The sequence below is a fragment of the Hemiscyllium ocellatum genome, chromosome 8, assembly GCF_020745735.1.
Source record: "Hemiscyllium ocellatum isolate sHemOce1 chromosome 8, sHemOce1.pat.X.cur, whole genome shotgun sequence".
Lineage (NCBI taxonomy): Eukaryota > Metazoa > Chordata > Chondrichthyes > Orectolobiformes > Hemiscylliidae > Hemiscyllium > Hemiscyllium ocellatum.
Genome location: NC_083408.1, coordinates 28,882,150 through 28,900,832, shown reverse-complemented (window position 1 = coordinate 28,900,832; position 18,683 = coordinate 28,882,150). Strand labels below are relative to the sequence as shown.

Sequence of the window (18,683 nt, the reverse complement as noted above, 5' to 3'; positions counted from 1 at the left end):
TACTAACATCAACTCTGTCCCTGATAAGCTTTGACTTTAATCTGATCAATTCCTTGAGACATTAAAACAATGGATAGTGCTTACTACATTTGATCAGATACTAATCCTTTCAGCAGGGTCTACCAACTGCACATGCAGATCAGATGTGGTCTCAGAGGCTGCCAAGTACCAAGATATTCAGCAAGTAATGGGCAAGGAATGTGGCAAGCAGGGAGCCTGGAAAACAAACCTTATCCAGACTGGCGGAACCTCATTCAAAAGCACTCAGTTCCTTATCCAGAGTCCCAGCGAACTGCCACATAAGGAAAACATCCCCACCATCCCCTCCAACACCTCTCACCCCCTCCTCCGCCCCCAATATAGCGAGTGAACCCAATCTTACACTGATCCATCTGTGGCCTTGGTCACTGCTGATCTAGAATTTTCCTCACGGCACTTACAGCAATCAGCAGCTGACATCTCAAATTGACTTTCCCTTTTCACATTGTCAAAATCATTTGGCAGAATGCCTCTTCCTGAGGTAGAAGCAGAAATCCCAGAGATTTCTGGACTCTGTACGCCGACCTCAGGAGTAAAAGTCCAAGTGTTATTGTCTCAGATCATGACCCTTCATCAGTATAAATTTTCCTAAGTTTTCCAAGTTTGCTTCTTTTCTTATTTCAGTCCTCAATCTAGTGAACCTGCACTGTTCCCACCAATAAGCACTAAGACACCACTTGGCTGGTGGTGAGGTCCTTCATGTGTGCCCAGACTCTCTGTGCCACCACATACTGCCCTCAAAGCAGCTGCAGGGGGATAGAGACTCCTGGAATGTGCCTTTGCAAAAGGAGAGAGATGCAATGATTTTTGTCCAGCAGCTCCAGATTGTTCCCTAGGACATAGATTGAGACAAATATTGACTGCACCTGGAGGACCAACTTGATAAAAGATGCTCTTTGGTCAGCCTGAAACTTGTTGGTCTTCGAGAGCAAGGAGTTGACTTCGACCGAGTGTTGCAGACTGGCACATTCCAAGGTCCAGGACAACGTGCTAAGGGTCACACGAAAGCTTGGGACAGCTGCCAAAAGGCATAGTAGAGAGAGATCATCATCTAAGCTCTTTCTAGCAAAATACAACGAGGGCCCGTTCAGTTATCAGATTATCCCGGTGCCTCAAATGTATGTAAACATAATCTTATATAATTAAGAAATGCCTTGGGTTTGTTTATTGTTTGAATAAAGAGGGCTAAAGGGGGTCATAAAGTATCTTTAGCAAACAGGATTAAGGAAAATCCCAAAGCCTTTTATTCATATATAACGAGCAATTGGGTAACTAGAGAAAGGGTTGGCTCACTCAAGGATGAAGGAGAAAAGTTATGCATGTTATCAGAGAAAATGGGTGAGATTGTTAATGAGTACTTTGCATCGGTGTTCACAGAGGAGAGGAACATGATGGTTGCTGAGATTAGGGATAGATGTTTGAATACTCTAGGTCAAGTCGGGATACGGATGGAGAAAGTGTTGGATATTCTAAAAGGCATTAGGTTCGATGGATCTGAAAATGTGTTGCTGGAAAAGCGCAGCAGGTCAGGCAGCATCCAAGGAACAGGAAGTTCGACGTTTCGGGCATAAGCCCTTCATCAGGACTTTCCTCATTCCTGATGAAGGGCTTATGCCCGAAACATCGAATTTCCTGTTCCTTGGATGCTGCCTGACCTGCTGCGCTTTTCCAGCAACACATTTTCAGCTCTGATACTCCAGCATCTGCAGACCTCACTTTCTCCTCATAGGTTGGACAGATCCCCAGATCCTGATGGGATCTATGCCAGGTAACTGAGGAGAGAGGGGAAATAGCTGAGCCCTTAACAGATATCTTTGCAGCATCCTTGTACACAGATGAGGTGCCGGAGGACTGGGGAATTGCTAATGTTGTCCCCTTGTTTAAGAAGGGTAGCAGGAATAATCCAGATAATTATATACCGGTGAGTCTGATGTCAGTGATAGGGAAGCTGCTGGGGAAGATATGGGAAATATGATTTATTTACATTTGGAAGAAAATGGGCTTAGCAGTGATAGGCAACATGGTTTTGTGCAGGGAAGGTCATGTCTTACCAAGTTAATATAATTCTTTGAAGAAGTGATGAAGTTGATTGATGAGGAAGGGCTGTAGATATCAGATACATGGACTTCAATAAGGCATTTGATAGGGTTCCCCATGGTAGGCTGATGGAGAAAGTGAAGTTGCATGGGGTCCAGGGTGTACTAGCTAGATGGATAGAGAACTGGCTGGGCAACAGGAGACAGAGAGTAGTAGTGGAAGAGAATTTCTCAAGATGGAGAACTGTGACCAGTGGTGTTCGACAGGGATCCGTGTTGGGAGCACTGTTGTTTGTAATAATCTGGAGGAAGGTATAGGTGGTCTGATTAGCAAGTTTGCAGAAACTCTAAGATTGGTGGAGTAGCAAATAGTGAAGGGGGCTATCAGAGAGTGCAGCAGAATATACATGGATTGGAGAGTTGGACAGAGAAATGGCAGATGGAGGTCAATTCGGGCAAATGTGGGATGATGTATTTTGGAAGATCCAATTCAAGAGCAAACTATACGGTAAATGAAAATGTCCATGGGAAAACTGATGCACAAAAAGATCTGGGTGTTCAGGCCCATTGTACCCTGAAGTTGGCAATGCTCAATAGAATGGTCAAGAGGCATATGGCATGCTTTCCTTCATTAGATGGGGTATTGAGTACAAGAGTTAGCTGGTCATGTTATTGTTGTATAGGATTTTGGTTTGGCCACATTTGGAATACTATGTACAGTTCTGGTTGCCATATTACCAAAAGGATGTGGATGCTTTGGAGAGGGTCTAGAGGAGGTTCACCAGGACGTTGTCTGGTATGGAGAGGTGCTAGCTATGAAGACAGATTGTATAGATTAGAATTATTTTCGTTAGAAAGACCTGATTGAGGTCTACAAAATCATGAGAGGTATAGACAGGGTGAATAGAAAGAAGCTTTTTTCCCAGAGCAGTGTACTCAATTACTAGAGGTCACGAGGGGAAAAGTTTAAGGGAGATAAGCATGGAAAGTTATTTATTCTGAGGGTGGTGGGTGTCTGGAACATGTTGCCAGTGGAGGTGGTAGAGGTAGGCATGATAGTGTCATTTAAGATGTATCGAGGCAGATAGATGAATGGGCAGGGAACAGGGGGATACAGATCCTTAGAAAATAGGTGACAAGTTTAGATAGAGGATCTGGTTTGGCACATGCTTCAGGGCTGAAGGGCCTGTTCCTGTGCTGTAATTTTCTTTATTCTTTGAATTGAACTGTTCTAGTGACTATGCATGAATATAAAGATTTTAAAGCATAAAGTATATTTTTGAAATTAAAAATAGCTCTGTCAGAGGGAAGACTGCATAGGGAGGGGGGGTAGGATTTCTATCCCCGGGGTCCGTGATTCAGGGAATATCTGTTGCTGGCCATGTAAGTCATATTTCATGTCCTCAACTTTTCCCAAAGAAGCAGATCAGGATCATACTGGCTCTCTGTCAAGTGGATTAAATTCAGTTCATGATTTAGTAAATCCCAGAGGGATGTGTGCCAGAAATTCACATTGTTTTATGATGTAGACAAGTGCAACAACCAGTTGGCCCAGTTCAGTATTGAACAATGAACAATAAGCAGATAATTGATTAATCTGATTCATTTGTATCGACTAGTCAAAAGGGAGGACTCCCTTATTCCCTCAAAAATGTTGAGGGACAGATTGCCTTCAAGGGCTATGTCCTGATCAACCATCATAGTATTGGAAATCCTTCTTCAGATCTTTAAAGTATCTTCAGTTAAATACTTCAGCCCTCTCCCAATGCTGTTTTGCTCTAATTATCCACCTTGTTTCTGAAAATAAGTGCAGAAACTTGAGAAAAAGCATGAGCAAGCCTGTTTAGCAGATTACATATGAAAATTCACACCCCTATATATCTCCCAGTCGTTTCTCTTTCCTATTCTTCTCCTGCAGGCACTCATTTGCATTACAGTATATGACCTTCAGGTTAAACCACCACCAGCCATGGTCTGGCAGGACTATGACAACTTTACCTTTATCTATAGTAAAGCTCTTCCTGACATCTTGCCCATGATGTCTTGTGTAAACACTGGCTGGTTATCTGACTGAGGCAAAAGAGTCAAGCACGATCAGTTTAACCCATTGTCACAGCTTATCAAAAACCCTGGCTGTGGAACCCTGTGGAAATCCTTCATTCTCAAACCCAGAAGCATCCAGATTAACTGTATCTGCCCTCCTACCCCATTTATGACCACCTAAATTGAACCAGGACTTTCCTGTTCTGTATGTTTATTATTATTCCCCTATTTGGTCAGTAGAACACACACAAATTATTTATAATTAAATTGTTACTGAACTAGCAATCCAGAGGTCTGAATCAATGCTCTGAAGGTATGAGTTCAAACCCACATTCAATTCATTAATTTGGAATAAAATATTAACCTCATTAATACTGACATGGAACAACTAGATTGTCATTAAAATCCCAGCTGGTTAACTAATGTCCTTCAGGGAGGAAACCTGCTGTTCTTTCATGGTGTGGCATACGTGTGACTCCAGATGTAGTTAACATTAACTTCTCTCTGAAATGGTCCAGCCAGTTATAAAGGATAATTAGAAATGGGCAATCAATGCTGGCCTATATAAAATGCATAAACCAAAAAAAACTCTCTCATATTGCTTCAAATCTCTTCCACAGGCACTGACTCTTATTGGGGTCTGGTTCTGTGGGTACCTGCCACTGACCTTACTAACATGGTTTCAAATTCTTGGTTTCCATAGCCCCTAGTGAAATATAAAATTGATTAATTAATAAATATGGAGTTGATCACGAAATTATTATTAACTGTCTCAAAAACCCATCTGGTTCTCTAACATCCTTTCGGGAAGGCAGCACATTGTCCTTACATGATCTGGCCTATATGTGACGTCTGAACCACAGCAATGTGATTACGCTTAACTGCACTCTGACAGGTCATTCAGTTCAACAGTGATTTGGGATGGGTAGTATAAACAATCAGCAGAAGCCTGAACATTTTCCAGGTTTTTCCTAGTCCCTACTCTTCAGCTAATTAGCAAGCCATCAGGCTACTTTCAATCATCAACAAGTAACAGTGCTGAAAACCAAAAATATTCATCAATAAGCTGCTCACCAATGTACAGCTTGGGTTTGAAGAATCGGCTCAAAACTCTGTTGTAGCTTTGGTCAAAACATGAAGAATAAGAGCTGAAATTCAGAGAGGAGGTGATAGTGACTGCTGTTGACATCTATGACTATTTTTCCACTTCTGTTCTTGGAAGGTACTAGTCAATGAGAATTGTCCATGAGAAGATGACGTCAAAGAACCCTTAGGAGACTGAAGTCAATAGGAAGTAAGGGGAAAACTCCCCACCCAACACAAAGGTTGTGTAGTTGATCGTGGCCAATGATCTCAGCCCAGGACATCACTGCAGGAGTTCCTCAGAGTCATATTCGAGGGATAATCCCCTTCTCCTACTTCATTAATGACCTTCCCTCCAATATTTGGTCTGAACTGAGATGTTTGCTGGTGACTACACAATGTTCAGTCCCAACCACAACTCCTCAGATACTGAACTTATCTGTGACAGCTACACCTGAACAACATTCAGGCTTGGGCTGATAAGTGACACATCCCCATGACATCCAGTGACATTACCATCGCCGAATCCCTCACCACCAACATTCCAGGAATTACCATTAACTAGAAACTGAACTGGACCAGTCAAATAAATACTGCGGTAACAAGAGCAGGTCAGCGACCAAATTCTGTGATAATTAATTCAGTTCCTGTCTACCCAAAGCTTATCCAACATGTTCAAGGCTTATCACCATGCAGACAAAGCAGCCAACTTGATCAGCAACCAACATTCATTCTCTTCACCACCAATGCACAATGGCAACAGAGTATGCTATCTACTAAATGTGTTGTAGCATCTTACCAAGGCCACTACAACAACATCTAAACTCATGATCTCTATGACTTTGAAGAACAAGGGCAGCAGATACACAGGAACATCACTGCCTGCACGTTTTCCTTCTAACCAACACCCCGTCCTGCTGAACAATACTGCTGTTCCTTTATTGACATTGGTCAAAATCCTGAAATTCCCTCCCTCACAGAACTGTGGGTGTCCCTACGTTCCAAGGACTGTAACAGCTCGAGAAGGATAATTTGGTAGTAAATGCTGCCCACGCTACTGAAACATATATCCCATGATTTTTTCTGAAAAAAAGATGGATTGCAATGGTTTAGAAAGATAGCTCACAGCCATGTTCTCAAGGGTAATTAGAGAAGGGCAATAAATTGATCGTCCAACTAGTGATACCCGCATCATGAGAATGATTGCAAGAGAGAAATATTCTGCTGCTGATGGACAGAGCATGCTCAGTCTGAACACAGAGAATCCAACTGGCAGCACATCTTATTGTTAGGACATGGTCTGCTGAAACAATAGCCTGTACAAAGGTCGGCAGCTTGCTGGGATGCAGCTCCTAATGGGCATTGTTCCAAAGCACTGACCCGCAGCTCAGCACCTATCTCACACAATGTTATTTTATGCTTGTCAGCATTCAACAGCTCCATGGATTAGTCTATGGAGAATGGAAGAACTCCTCTGCTCTTATATCACACATTAACCCTTCAAAAACTGTCCTATTTTTCTTAATTGATTCCTGCAGGATATCTTCTACAGGGGGGCTGCTGCACAGGTACAAATGGCCAGTGCTGAAGTGTGAATCTTCATCCCAGTTTTGCTTCTGTTAACACAGCATGTTAAGTAATGACCTCGAGTAGACTTTGCACAAGCAATTGCAAGCAATCTCTGCAAGATCAAATTGCCCTGAATATAGCTGTCACTAGGAAGGAAAGAAAGGTTTGTTAATAAGGCATTTTGCCTGAACACAGAGTGCTTCACATTCAATGAGGTATTTCTGCAGCCAGTTTTGCGCACAGCAACATGCCACAAACAGAAATTTGATAATGTGATTATAATTATTTATGTGCCATTAATTGACAGTAAGTATTGGCTAGGATACCTGCATTTCCTTGAAGCAGTACTTGGGGGATATTTTACAATCATCTAATTGGAAAGACAGGGATTTGGTTTAATGTTTCAACTGAAAGACAAAATCTTTGATAATGCAGTACTCCTTAAGTTATTCTCTGGATTGTCACCTTTGATTTTGTACTTAAATTTTACAGAAAAGCCTGAACCCAGAATCTCTGATTCAGAGATAAATGTGTCACCCAATGAACCCAGTCAAAAATCTAGATGAAACCTCTAATTATAGACTAATATCATTGCATCAAGTTCTAATAAGATAACATCAGTGGAGAGAAATCAGGTTTAATGTTAACTCTCATTTCGCTCCACAGATACTGCCAAACCTGCTGAGTTTTTCCAGCAATTTCTGTTTTTGTTTCTGATCAATAAAAACAGAAAGATCTGCGAATGTTGTTGTGTTAACTTCCTGAATATTAAACCAGACAGGCTGCTGCCAGCCACTATTCTCCACTATCTACCCTCGTCATTACCTGAAACCATCCAAATCACTCATGTCATTCTGTACAGCTGTGGTCACTCCTCTTCTGATTCCCCCCATGCTCACCATTCATCCTCATGGTCCCGCATCCTCTTTCAATCTTCCTGACTCCCTGTACTTTTTGATGACTCATTCAAGGCAAGTGCTACAATTGAAATAGCTCAATCTTCAAAGTTGTTCCTCTGTGAGCTGCCAGAATCCCGCCTCAGGCAATTGACTGTGTGGAGTTTGCACGTTCTCCCCGTGTCTGCGTGGGTTTCCTCCGGGTGCTCCGGTTTCCTCCCACAGTCCAAAGATGTGCGGGTCAGGTGAATTGGCCATGCTAAATTGCCCGTAGTGTTAGGTAAGGGGTAAATGTAGGGGTATGGGTGGGTTGTGCTTCGGCGGGTCGGTGTGGACTTGTTGGGCCGAAGGGCCTGTTTCCACACTGTAAGTAATCTAATCTAATCTAATATATAATTTAGCTGTCATTAGTTCACTGGTTAAACTGTAATGAGGCCTGAGGTTTAACATAAAGTGGTCCCTGGCCTATCTATGCCATTTTGGATTCGGGTAAATTTCTAAATGTGTTTTAAATGCGCATATTCCTGCAATTTCATCAGTTAACTGCTGATTACACACATTTCCATGAAGAGGATCTCAAACTACCAGCTCCTAGTAATTTATCAAAACTAATCAGGAGCCACATGTAAGTGGCTTCCAAGTGGATTCCTTAACTGCTTATAAGATACTAAGGCTTAAATGCCAAGGAGCACAAAGAAAGAGCGAAAGTAAAGTTCAGCAGAGTTTTATCTTCAAAGGATAGTATTACAGAAGTCTCCATGGGATGCTATTGAAACAGCATATTTCTGGGTTCAGGAAACAATGAGCTTTGAAAAGGAAAAGTTGATGGGTATGGGTAGCAAGGGGAGGGTGGAGCCAGCTAATTTGAGTTTTCTACGACCCAATAGGTCTTTTACCTAGCAGCAACAATAACATTATCTAGAAAATAGCCTGCTACTGGCTACTTGGAAATGTAAAAGAGGAATTGCGTCATAAGACAACTAATCAATAAGCTGATTATACCCATTCAAAACTTAACCTCAGCTACCAATATAAAGGATCATTTCATGGATAACGCAATTTATTTTATCACATGACAGTTCTTGGTCAGAAGTGGATTTTTGGAGGAAGGAACATGGGGAGAAGACCAACACAGCAAACTGTATCTCCATCTTCGAAGGAATTCAGAAGAAGGGGAAGAATTGGTTTCACAAAGTGACAAAGTGCGAAATCATGTCTCACAAACTTGATTGAGTTTTTTGAAGAAGTAACAAAGAAGATGGATGAGGGCGTTCGACAAGGTTCCCCATGGGAGACTGATTAGCAAGGTTAGATCTCATGGAATACAGCTAGAACTAGCCACTTGGATACAGAACTGGCTCAAAGGTAGAGGACCGAGGGTTGTGGTGGAGGGTTGTTTTTCAGACTACAGGTCTGTGACCAATGGGGTGCCACAAGGATCGGTGCTGAACCTTTACTTTTTGTCATTTACACAAATGATTTGGATGCGAGCATCAGAGGTACAGTTAGTATGTTTGCAGATGACACCAAAATTGGAGGTGTAGTGGACAATGAAGAGGGTTACCTCAGGTTACAACAGGATCTGGACCAGCTGAGCCAATGAGCTGAGAAGTGGCAGATGGAGCTTAATTCAGATAAATGCGAGGTGCTGCATTTTGGGAAAGCAAATCTTAGTAGGACTTGTACACTTAATGTTAAGGCCCTAGGGAGTGTTGCTGAACAAAGAGACCTTGGAGTGAGGGTTCATAGCTCTTTGAAAGTGGAGTCGGAGGTGGATAGGATAGTGAAACTTCCTTTACTGGTCAGAGTATTGAGTACAGGAGTTGGGAGGTCATGTTGCGGCTGTACAGGACATTGGTTAGGCCACTGTTGGAATATTGCGTTCAATTCTGGTCTCCTTCCTGTCGGAAAGATGTTGTGAAACTTGAAAGGGTTCAGAAAAGATTAACAAGTATGTTGCCAGGGTTGGAGGGTCTGAGCTACACGGAGAGGCTGAACAGGCTGGGGCTGTTTTCCCTAGAGCATCGGAGGTTGAGGGGTGATGTTATAGAGGTTTACAAAATTATGAGGGGCACGAATAGGATACATAGACAAAGCCTTTTCCCTGGGGTCGGGGAATCCAGAACTAGAGGGCATAGGTTTAGGGTGAGAGGGGAAAGATATAAAAGAGACCTAAGGGGCAACTTTTTCACGCAGAAGGTAGTACGTGTATGGAATAAGCTGCCAGAGGAAGTGGTGGAGGTTGGTACAATTGCAACATTTAAGAGGCATTTAGATGTGTCTATGAATAGGAAGGGTTTGGAGGGATATGGGCCGGGTGCTGGCAGGTGGATCTAGATTGGGTTGGGATATCTGGTCGGCATGGACAGGTTGGACCGAAGGGTCTGTTTCCATGTTGTACATCCCTATGACTCTATGACCACACAGTGAAAATTTGGCTTCCATCACCACGTCATGAGGCAGACCTCAGTTGATTGGGCCATAGCCATGCACTCTTATGTGTGAAGGGACCCGAGTGGAAACAGCAGCCAAAATGATCACGTCAGCCAACAAATTGGTAAATGTCTTCCTTTTCAACTGAATCTTGTAACAAAATTTAATAATCTATAACCACCAGCTTCATTTAATTACCTGCCTTTCAGTAGCAACATATGAATAATGTGCACCTTTATCATACATCTTATCTTTGTGATGTACAACTAACTTTGGTATCTTTGTTGTCTCTACAGCGATTCTTGGTAACATGGTGATGCTGGAGAGAGGACTTTCCATTCTGGCCATTTTGATTGTACCTGATTATCTCACCTTGGCAGAAGAGATTTTTCCATCTATTGGGTATCTTTATTTTTTAGCCATTACTACTCTCTTTAGTCTGCCTACTTGGCTCCCCACATGTGAAAGTCCTTCCTTTGCACTGTTTGACATGTTGGATCCCTGAATAGAATGCACTACTGTTTTGGTTTTAAAGTATTCATGCAATATTCCTACATTCACTTTTCTAACCAAGCTTTTAATCTGTTTAACTTGAAACAGCAGATGAGTGATGCTGTGAAAGATATTGTGTGTTGGTTTCATACTATCCGCTAAGAAATTTCAGGTCTTAGAAATCTTGAAGCAAGAGCTTACCCAAATCTCCTTGACAGATATCAGTTCTTGAGGCTCCGCCAATGATGAACTTTGGATTCTCACAGATTTCCTGACAAGACAAGACATGACACAATTAGCTGAGCTGGTCAACAATTGAAAATGGTTTCTTAGTTCAAATACTTCACTCTCCAATTTGGTAAAATTTGTTAATAACATGCTTGTTAATAACATGGCCCCCAAATATATTTATTTCCTGTCATATGTTCTTTGTTTCTCACTGAGACACAAATTTAAGCATTAGTGGCACTGAGATTGTTACTAAAAAATATCATGAGTTGTGTCTAAAGGCATTGTTTAAATATCCTAAAATCGCTAATTATATCAACATGATTGGTGTTCTTGATGAATGCAACTAATATTTGTAGAATAAACTCAGTCTTTAAGTAAGAGGACCAATATCATCAATGTCAATGATCAGTTCAATGATGTTATGACCCCTTGTAAATAAAGGTCATTGAAATGACCAAAAGGACCAGCTTTTTTGGACTCAACAGTTTTCAAAGTTCACACCAAAAAATTCATCATGTGAAAAAGTACATATGTGCCCATTAAGGCCAATGCTATAATCAGCCAATAGTCAACAATTTAGCAATAAGTTCAATGGACATAAATTTCAGCTATACCCAAAAAAATGTTATCCATGGTTAAGAGTACGCTTGGAAAAAGTACCTGAAGGGTTAGCTGACTTAATTTCCAAGTTTATTATGGTAGAAACAGGTACCACAATTACTTTAGTTAAAATGAAAAGATACTTTTTACCAAATGTATGAACAGGTGAATTAAGGAGATGAAGGACGCCATTTGGTCCTGAATCTAGTCTACCATTCAATAACATTAGCGTTGATCTGATTGTAATCTCAACTCCATATTCTCACCTATCTCCAATAATTTTTCACCCCCTTGCTTATGGTAGATTCTACCTCTGCCACACATTTACGCAAAGACTCTGCTTTCACCATTTTTTGAGAAACAGAGTTCCAAAGACTCATGATCCTCGAAAAGAAAATAAATTATCATCTCAATCCTAAATGAATGAACCATTATTCTTAATTGGTGATCCCCTAGTTCTAGGAAATATTCTTTCCACAGACCCCTCATGATTTTCCAAGTTTCAATCAAGTTTCCTCTCACTCTTCTAAACTCCAGTGCTCACAAAGCTAGCCTGTCCAATGTTTTCCCCAAAGACAACCCGTCCATTTAGGGTACTAGTCTCGCGAAACATCTCTGAGCTGCTTCCAATGGATTTACATTCTTCCTTAAATAAGGAGACCAATACCATTCACACAGTATGTGGTCTCATCTTATATGGCTGAAGCTGAACAAAGACATTCAATGGCCCTTGCAATAAATAACAGCATTCTATTAGCTTTCCTAATTTCTTACTATACTTGTACAGTATCCTTTAGTGATTCTTTCACTTTGACACCCAGACCCCTCTGTATCTTAGAGCTCTGCAATCTTTCACAATATACTGCTGTTTTATTCTTCCTGCCAAAGTCGACAATTTCACATTTTCACACTCTTACTGCATATTCCAGATTGCTGTCCACTCACTCAATTTAGCTACATACCTTTGTAGCCTCCTTTCATCTTCTTCATGACTGACTTAACTTTGCATCATCAACAAATTTAGTAACTATACATTAAGTCCCTTCCTCCAAGCAATTTTAATAAATTGTACAATGTTGAGGTCCCAGCACTGATCCCCATGGCACACCAATCATTACATCTTGCCAAACAGAAAAATATAGTTTCCTGCTAATTAGCCAAATCCATGTCTTCTTCAGTCAAGCTATGCCAAAATATTACCCCTCTACTTCATGAGTCTTTAGTTTGGAATAAAATTGGTGTGATGCCTTATCAAATGCCTTCTGGAAATCTAACTGCAATATTGGTTTCCTTTATTCACATGTTCCTTCTTCAAAGAACTCCAATAAATTGATTAAACATGATTTCCCTTTCATTTCACTCTGTATCATTACCTTGAATTTTCTTAAGTGCCCTGCTAATAATAATAAGTTCTAACATTTTCTGTATTACAAATGTTCAGCTAACAGATTCACAGTCTTTCTTCCTTGACACCAACATCACTATCTTCTCTGGGCTGTATTTAAAATGAACCTGACAATCATTTCCTTCACTAAACAGTGCTACACATAGGTGTGCCATGTAAGGGGCTTGTTTCCACCAAGGTTTTGAACAGTGAGGGATGGATTGATTTGAAGTGTGGACATCCTGAATGATTTTGGCAGGCTGGACATGAAAAGGGGTGAGTTACTAGAACTAGGGAACATTGTTTAAAGCAGCTATGTCTACCTCCTTGTAGGATATGTTGAACATTCCTTGTTCCAGTTCTACATGGACAACCTCCCTCACTTATTTTTCTGGTCCATTGATGACCATATTGGTGCTGTTTTCAGTGCTTGTTAAACAAGTTAAGCCATGAGCTCCAAGTTCCTGCAAGTTATCTGACCTGGAAAAGTACTGCCATTCCATCCATATTGTGGCACCCAAACTCAGAACTCCCTTACAGCCAACGTAACAGTTCAAAAAGATAGTTCATTGCCTCTTCCCTAGTCCAATTAAGGATGCACAAAAAAATATGCTGGCCTTTACAGAAGCATTCACATCCAGTGAACTAAGTTTTCTTAAAAGTTGTGATATTAAAACATGAAGTGCTAGAGGTGCTCAGGAAATCCAACAGCATCTTTGGAGAGAGACACAGTAAAGCTTTTCAGAGTAATGATTCTTCTTCAGCATCTGCAGCATTTTGCTTTTATCCAAAAATTATATTTCCCAGATGATCATGTCGGATATCTTGTGTGATTTGCCACCATTATTAGTATATGATATTGGGTAATGGTCATTTGCTGCCAACAATCCCCATTTGTGTTTGTGCAGTTTCGAGCCTATGAAGTGATTAATGGTGGTTAATGGTGGCGATTACACCGCCATAAAATATACTCAGAAGAGACACTGTTCTTAGATAACAAGGTGTGTTGCACATCAACAATGAGTACAACCCCATCTAGTTTGGCATGATTACAGGATGCTAGGGTGCTGTCACAGATACATCTGTCTCCTCTGAAAATGAAAGTGTGGACTGCAGATGCTGGAGCTCTGATCTTCAACTCTGATCTTTTCCAGCAACACATTTTCAGCTTTTTTCTCCTCTGAAAATGAGTCTGGAACTCCTTGATTCCAACCACAGTTTATATGTGAACTGCGTGGCATGGGTACAACCACCATACTAACAATAACCCTTCAGAACCATTACATTACACAGGAGGAACAGTGAGTGGTCCCACTTGTATAGAATGTGAGACTGTACTACACAGACTGTCTTTCACTTACAATAACTGAGTATTTGCACCCCATCACAGCACTGCCTGCCATTCACTTACAGTATCTCTAGCACTCCCAGCCTTACTCCCCTATCACGGTGCACGGATATTTATAGTACTCACGCTTTCAGCCTCCTATCACAAAATACAGATTTCCCTTTACCTACAGTGTGAATGCTCCCACTTGCATGAATTCTCAGACTGCTCTTCAATTATAGTAAATGCAAGCTCTCTCACCCTCACTTATCCATCATCGTGCATGCTGGACTTCACATACTGTAACACCCAATCACCCATCACAGAGCACCGACACACTCTCACAATAATTTTAGGGACTCCACCTCACAAATCCTATCAGGCAGGCTACATACACTAGAAAGTACATTTGCATGGATCCCTACCTTTGGTCGTTTCCACAGTATGTTCTTCACTTTTGTGGACTTTTGTCCCAGTTCTTTGTACCCGAGGGACTCCACCGAGGCTGGAAATGTATCATCTTCAAACAAAATATTTTTCTGCAGGCAATCTTGCTTTAGAGTTACAAAGTTCTGCTCATTAAATTTGATGGGTTTGTGAATCGACCCTTCCCCTTCCCGTCTCTGTCTTTCACGTACTAGGCGGTCACAAAAGTGCCCGGATGGTGCGTATGGCATGGTTTCTAGCAAAAGGTGTTTACTTGGATCTCTATGAGCAGACAGAGAGCTATTGAGGCAGCAACTACCACACTCAGCAGCAAATGATATCAGCTGGTACGTTACAATACCTTCAGAGGACACAAACTCCTGGCATAAATCCAGGCTGCTCATTCCTGATTGGATGGGTTTCAAACAACGTCACACCTGCAGAATCTAGTACAAAAGACAATGTCCCTCAGGCCATTGGCCGAGGTACAATAGAGAAATAACAAATAAAACACACTGAGGAACTGCTGAGTTACAACAGCCAGAAGGGTTGTGTTGATAATGTTAGTGAAGAATAGGAAGAAAAATAGAGATAAGCATCTTTTTTCTGTGTCCAAAGAGCTGAAAGAGGCCCTGTCTACCTCAGCAAATGGCATTCACATTTAAAGCTGCATTCAACAGGCTGTGTGTGTGATTTTAATATAATTGAGATGCAAGTCCATTGAATCATGATCTTATGGGCCTGGCTGGGCTGTTATGACCTCAAGTGGTGCAGTATTTCTCCTCCATAATTCTACTCCATACATTTCTCAATTCCTGTAGAGAGTTTCTCTCTCTGATCTCATTGATTTACTTTGCAACACTTAACACTTGTGCTAAGAAAACAGGCTATATTTAATTGCAAGAATGTATCTCCAATACTGTATCCAGCTCCTTATTTAAGAATCGATGTGAAAAGCATTTGAGGCAGTTCAGAGAAGGTTTATTCAGTTGAAAGTTGGTTTTCTCATGAGGAAACATTGGACAGGCTTGTTTCCACCAGAGATTAGGGCTACAAGAAATGACTTGATGCCTTCAAATAAGGGGAAAGTGAGGACTGCAGATGCTGGAGATCAGAGTCAAAAAATGGAATGCTGGAAAAGCACAGCTGGTCAGGCAGCATCTGAGGAACAAGAGGCGACATCTCGAGCATAAGCTCTTCATCAGGAATGAAGTCCTGCTCAATGTCACTATTAATTATTTCATTATCCTTAGTGGCCAGTCTATTCTCAGCAGGGGAAATATTCTGATGAAACTGAATATTGTCTCCTATGTGTCCCTGCAGCCTTCAATCATTTGAATAGAATATTTGATAAGAGACCTCAAATCCAACACTATACTACAAGGCAAACAGTCCACCTGTACTTGGCATGGACAGTGGATATCAGACACCTCAAGTTCCTACAGAGAAATTACCAGGGACACCTCTGCAAAATCCTCCAAAACTACTGGCAGGATAGATGCTACAAAGTCGGTGTACTTTCTCAGGCCAACTCCACTAGTACCAAGGCACTGGTAATGATCAATCAATTGTGTTGAGAAGGCACATTGTCCGAATGCTTGCTATCATATAATCATAGACTTTACTTCGAGCTGCATCATGGTAAACAGTCACCAGAAAATGCTGCAATTCAAGAAGGCAGCTCACCACAACGTTCCCAACAGCAACTAAGAATAGGCAATAAATGCTGGCCCAGCTAGCTTCTGCATAACTAAGACATCCTGTAGTTCCTCCTTATGGAGACATTGAAGATTATTTCAAAGAAACATTGCCCCTCACAGATGTAAAGTATAGCCTTACTACTTTACTGACATGCCTAGTGTCCTCGAACCAGATTCCAGCTATGGGTCAACTGTTACCCACTGCTTTATGTGTTTGCCTCAAGACAATGTGCTGGGGTAGGTCATGTTGATAGTTGGTGGTCCCTTTAAGGGTCATTCAGCTACTGTTGCATCTGAGTGCTTTCCACAAGTTTTTCCTCGGTATTTAGTTTATAATGCCAAGAGGTAATGAAACACTGGGCAAGGCTGAGTCCCTAAGTCACGCCTGGGCTATGCAGTGAAAAATCAAATGGAGAAAAAACTTCAATTATATGCACATTATATCATTTAATCTCAGTGAAGTTCTGTAGCTGCATTTCACCATCTTACACTGATAGAAGCATGCTAATTACACAGCTCATTACTCAATTAAACGTGCTTGACTCAAAAAGGTAAAACTAATTTCTTGTACTTTAAACTTCCCTGGTCCATGCCAAAGTATAATTCTAAAATATTTTGGAAACATGGTTGTTAGTCTTTCAGTAATTCATACGCTACACTGTTATATTTTAACTACCATAAATTACTTTGGTGTTATTCACTTTAAAAGTGTTATTATGGAACAAACTTAGCCTCTGAAGCATTACATTCAAAGGACAGCTGGACTGGTGTGCATCAATATGCGGAGGAATTGCCTGACCCAGCGCATTGGAGACAATGAAAACAAAGTTTGACTTTCCAGTTATCATTCACACTCATTGCTGCTGCAAAATTTCTACTCATTAGGAGGCATCATTACCAAGTGAAGTTTTTGAATTCTGTTCAGCAGGGGATGGAGATAGATTGTCTGACAATGAACAGTAACGTTGTGCTTTAAAAGAAGAAAACTGGAAAAAAAGGTAGAAGCAGTCATAAAGTAAGTGTCTGCGAGAATGATGCAATATGTATGTGTAGTATTAATGCTTGGTTTCAGACCAGGCAGGTAGTTTACCTTTAAGATGGTCAAATAATACAACGACATGTGGTGTTCCAGTATGAAGGCTCCCATTGTTGGCCTCATTAGCAATTACAGCTGTAGAGGTGTTGTAGTAGTTGAAATAACAGTAGTACACATGGTCTAGGTTCTTTGCTTAAGTCTGAGAGCATACTGCAATATAACAAAACTCTCTCCAAATCTTGTATATTTAAATAAGATCCCCTTAATTCTTCTAAATTGTAATGAGTAATGTCCTTAACCTGTTCAGCATTCCCAATACCTCTTTATCCCATGTATCAGCCTGATGAATCTCCTCTGAACTACCTCCATTGCTACTGTCTTTTCGTAAATACACGGACAAAAATCATACACAGTATTCCAGATGCAGCCTCACAAATACTCTGTGTAGTTGCAACAAGACTTCCCTACTTTTAAACTCCAAAAACCGAGCAACAAAGGCCAATAATGTTCAAAACGGCAGCAGAGTGAGACAACTCCTGTCAGAGCTCCTCTGCTCACCAGTTCCTTTTCCCTTTCCTTTCATTTTTTACCCTCTTTGCAGCAGTATTCTCCCCCACTCCCCAACGTTTTAAACTACCCTAACTGGAGAATGGAAGGGAGATGAGTTGCTGCCGGAGCCCAGAGCAGCAGGACAGTGAGCACAGCCTGAGTCCTGAAGTGGGGAGCAAAGTGAGCCCCGAGTGGAGCACAGCAAGCTTTGGCTGAGTCCCAGGCCAGAGCTCAGAGTGGCAGCAGATTGAGTCCTGGCTGGAGGCCAGTGCGTGGAGGCAGCATGGCCTTGTGTTCTGAAGTCCAGCGGGCACAGACTCATGTTGGAAAGGACCATAATATGAGTACTTTAAAGACACTTTATTCTCATTCTGGACTTTTAAACTCTGTATTCCCACGCTAATTCTCTTTTTACTATTCCAATTCTGTGACGATACTTAAAGTATCTGTACCTGGGTACCTTGTACCTAAGGTGGCATTGAGAAGCAACATTACAAACTTTTCACTGCACTCATTCGAGTCCACATGATAATAAAGGCTACTCTATTCTAACATTCCATTTGCTTTCTTACTTACTTCCTGACCTACATGCTAACTTTTTGTATTTCTTGCATAAAAACACCCAGACCCCTCTGTGCTGTAATTTCTTTTAAATCTCTCTTCAATTAAGTAACAATATGCCTTTTGATTATTCCTGAATGAATGACTTATTTATTGTCATATACATCTAGGGAGATACAGTGATTCTGTCACCACAATCCAGCACCATTTTGAGGTGGAAGAAGAATAAAAGAAAGGTACTTAAATTGAGTTCACTTTCATTGGCCGGGGTCCCAAAC

The 18,683-nt window shown here is 41.2% G+C and overlaps 1 protein-coding gene across 4 annotated transcripts in view; it reads right to left on the bottom strand.

Annotated features, from left to right (window-relative positions):
* Nucleotides 1-18,683, bottom strand: part of LOC132818086 (calpain-3-like) — a 115,990-nt gene that overhangs the window by 84,295 nt on the left and 13,012 nt on the right. For all 4 annotated transcript variants that reach the window (XM_060828751.1, XM_060828752.1, XM_060828753.1 and 1 more), the window contains exon 3: nucleotides 10,793-10,862. In XM_060828751.1, coding sequence (XP_060684734.1) covers nucleotides 10,793-10,862 — 70 coding nt within the window. The remainder of the gene's footprint in view (nucleotides 1-10,792; nucleotides 10,863-18,683) is intronic.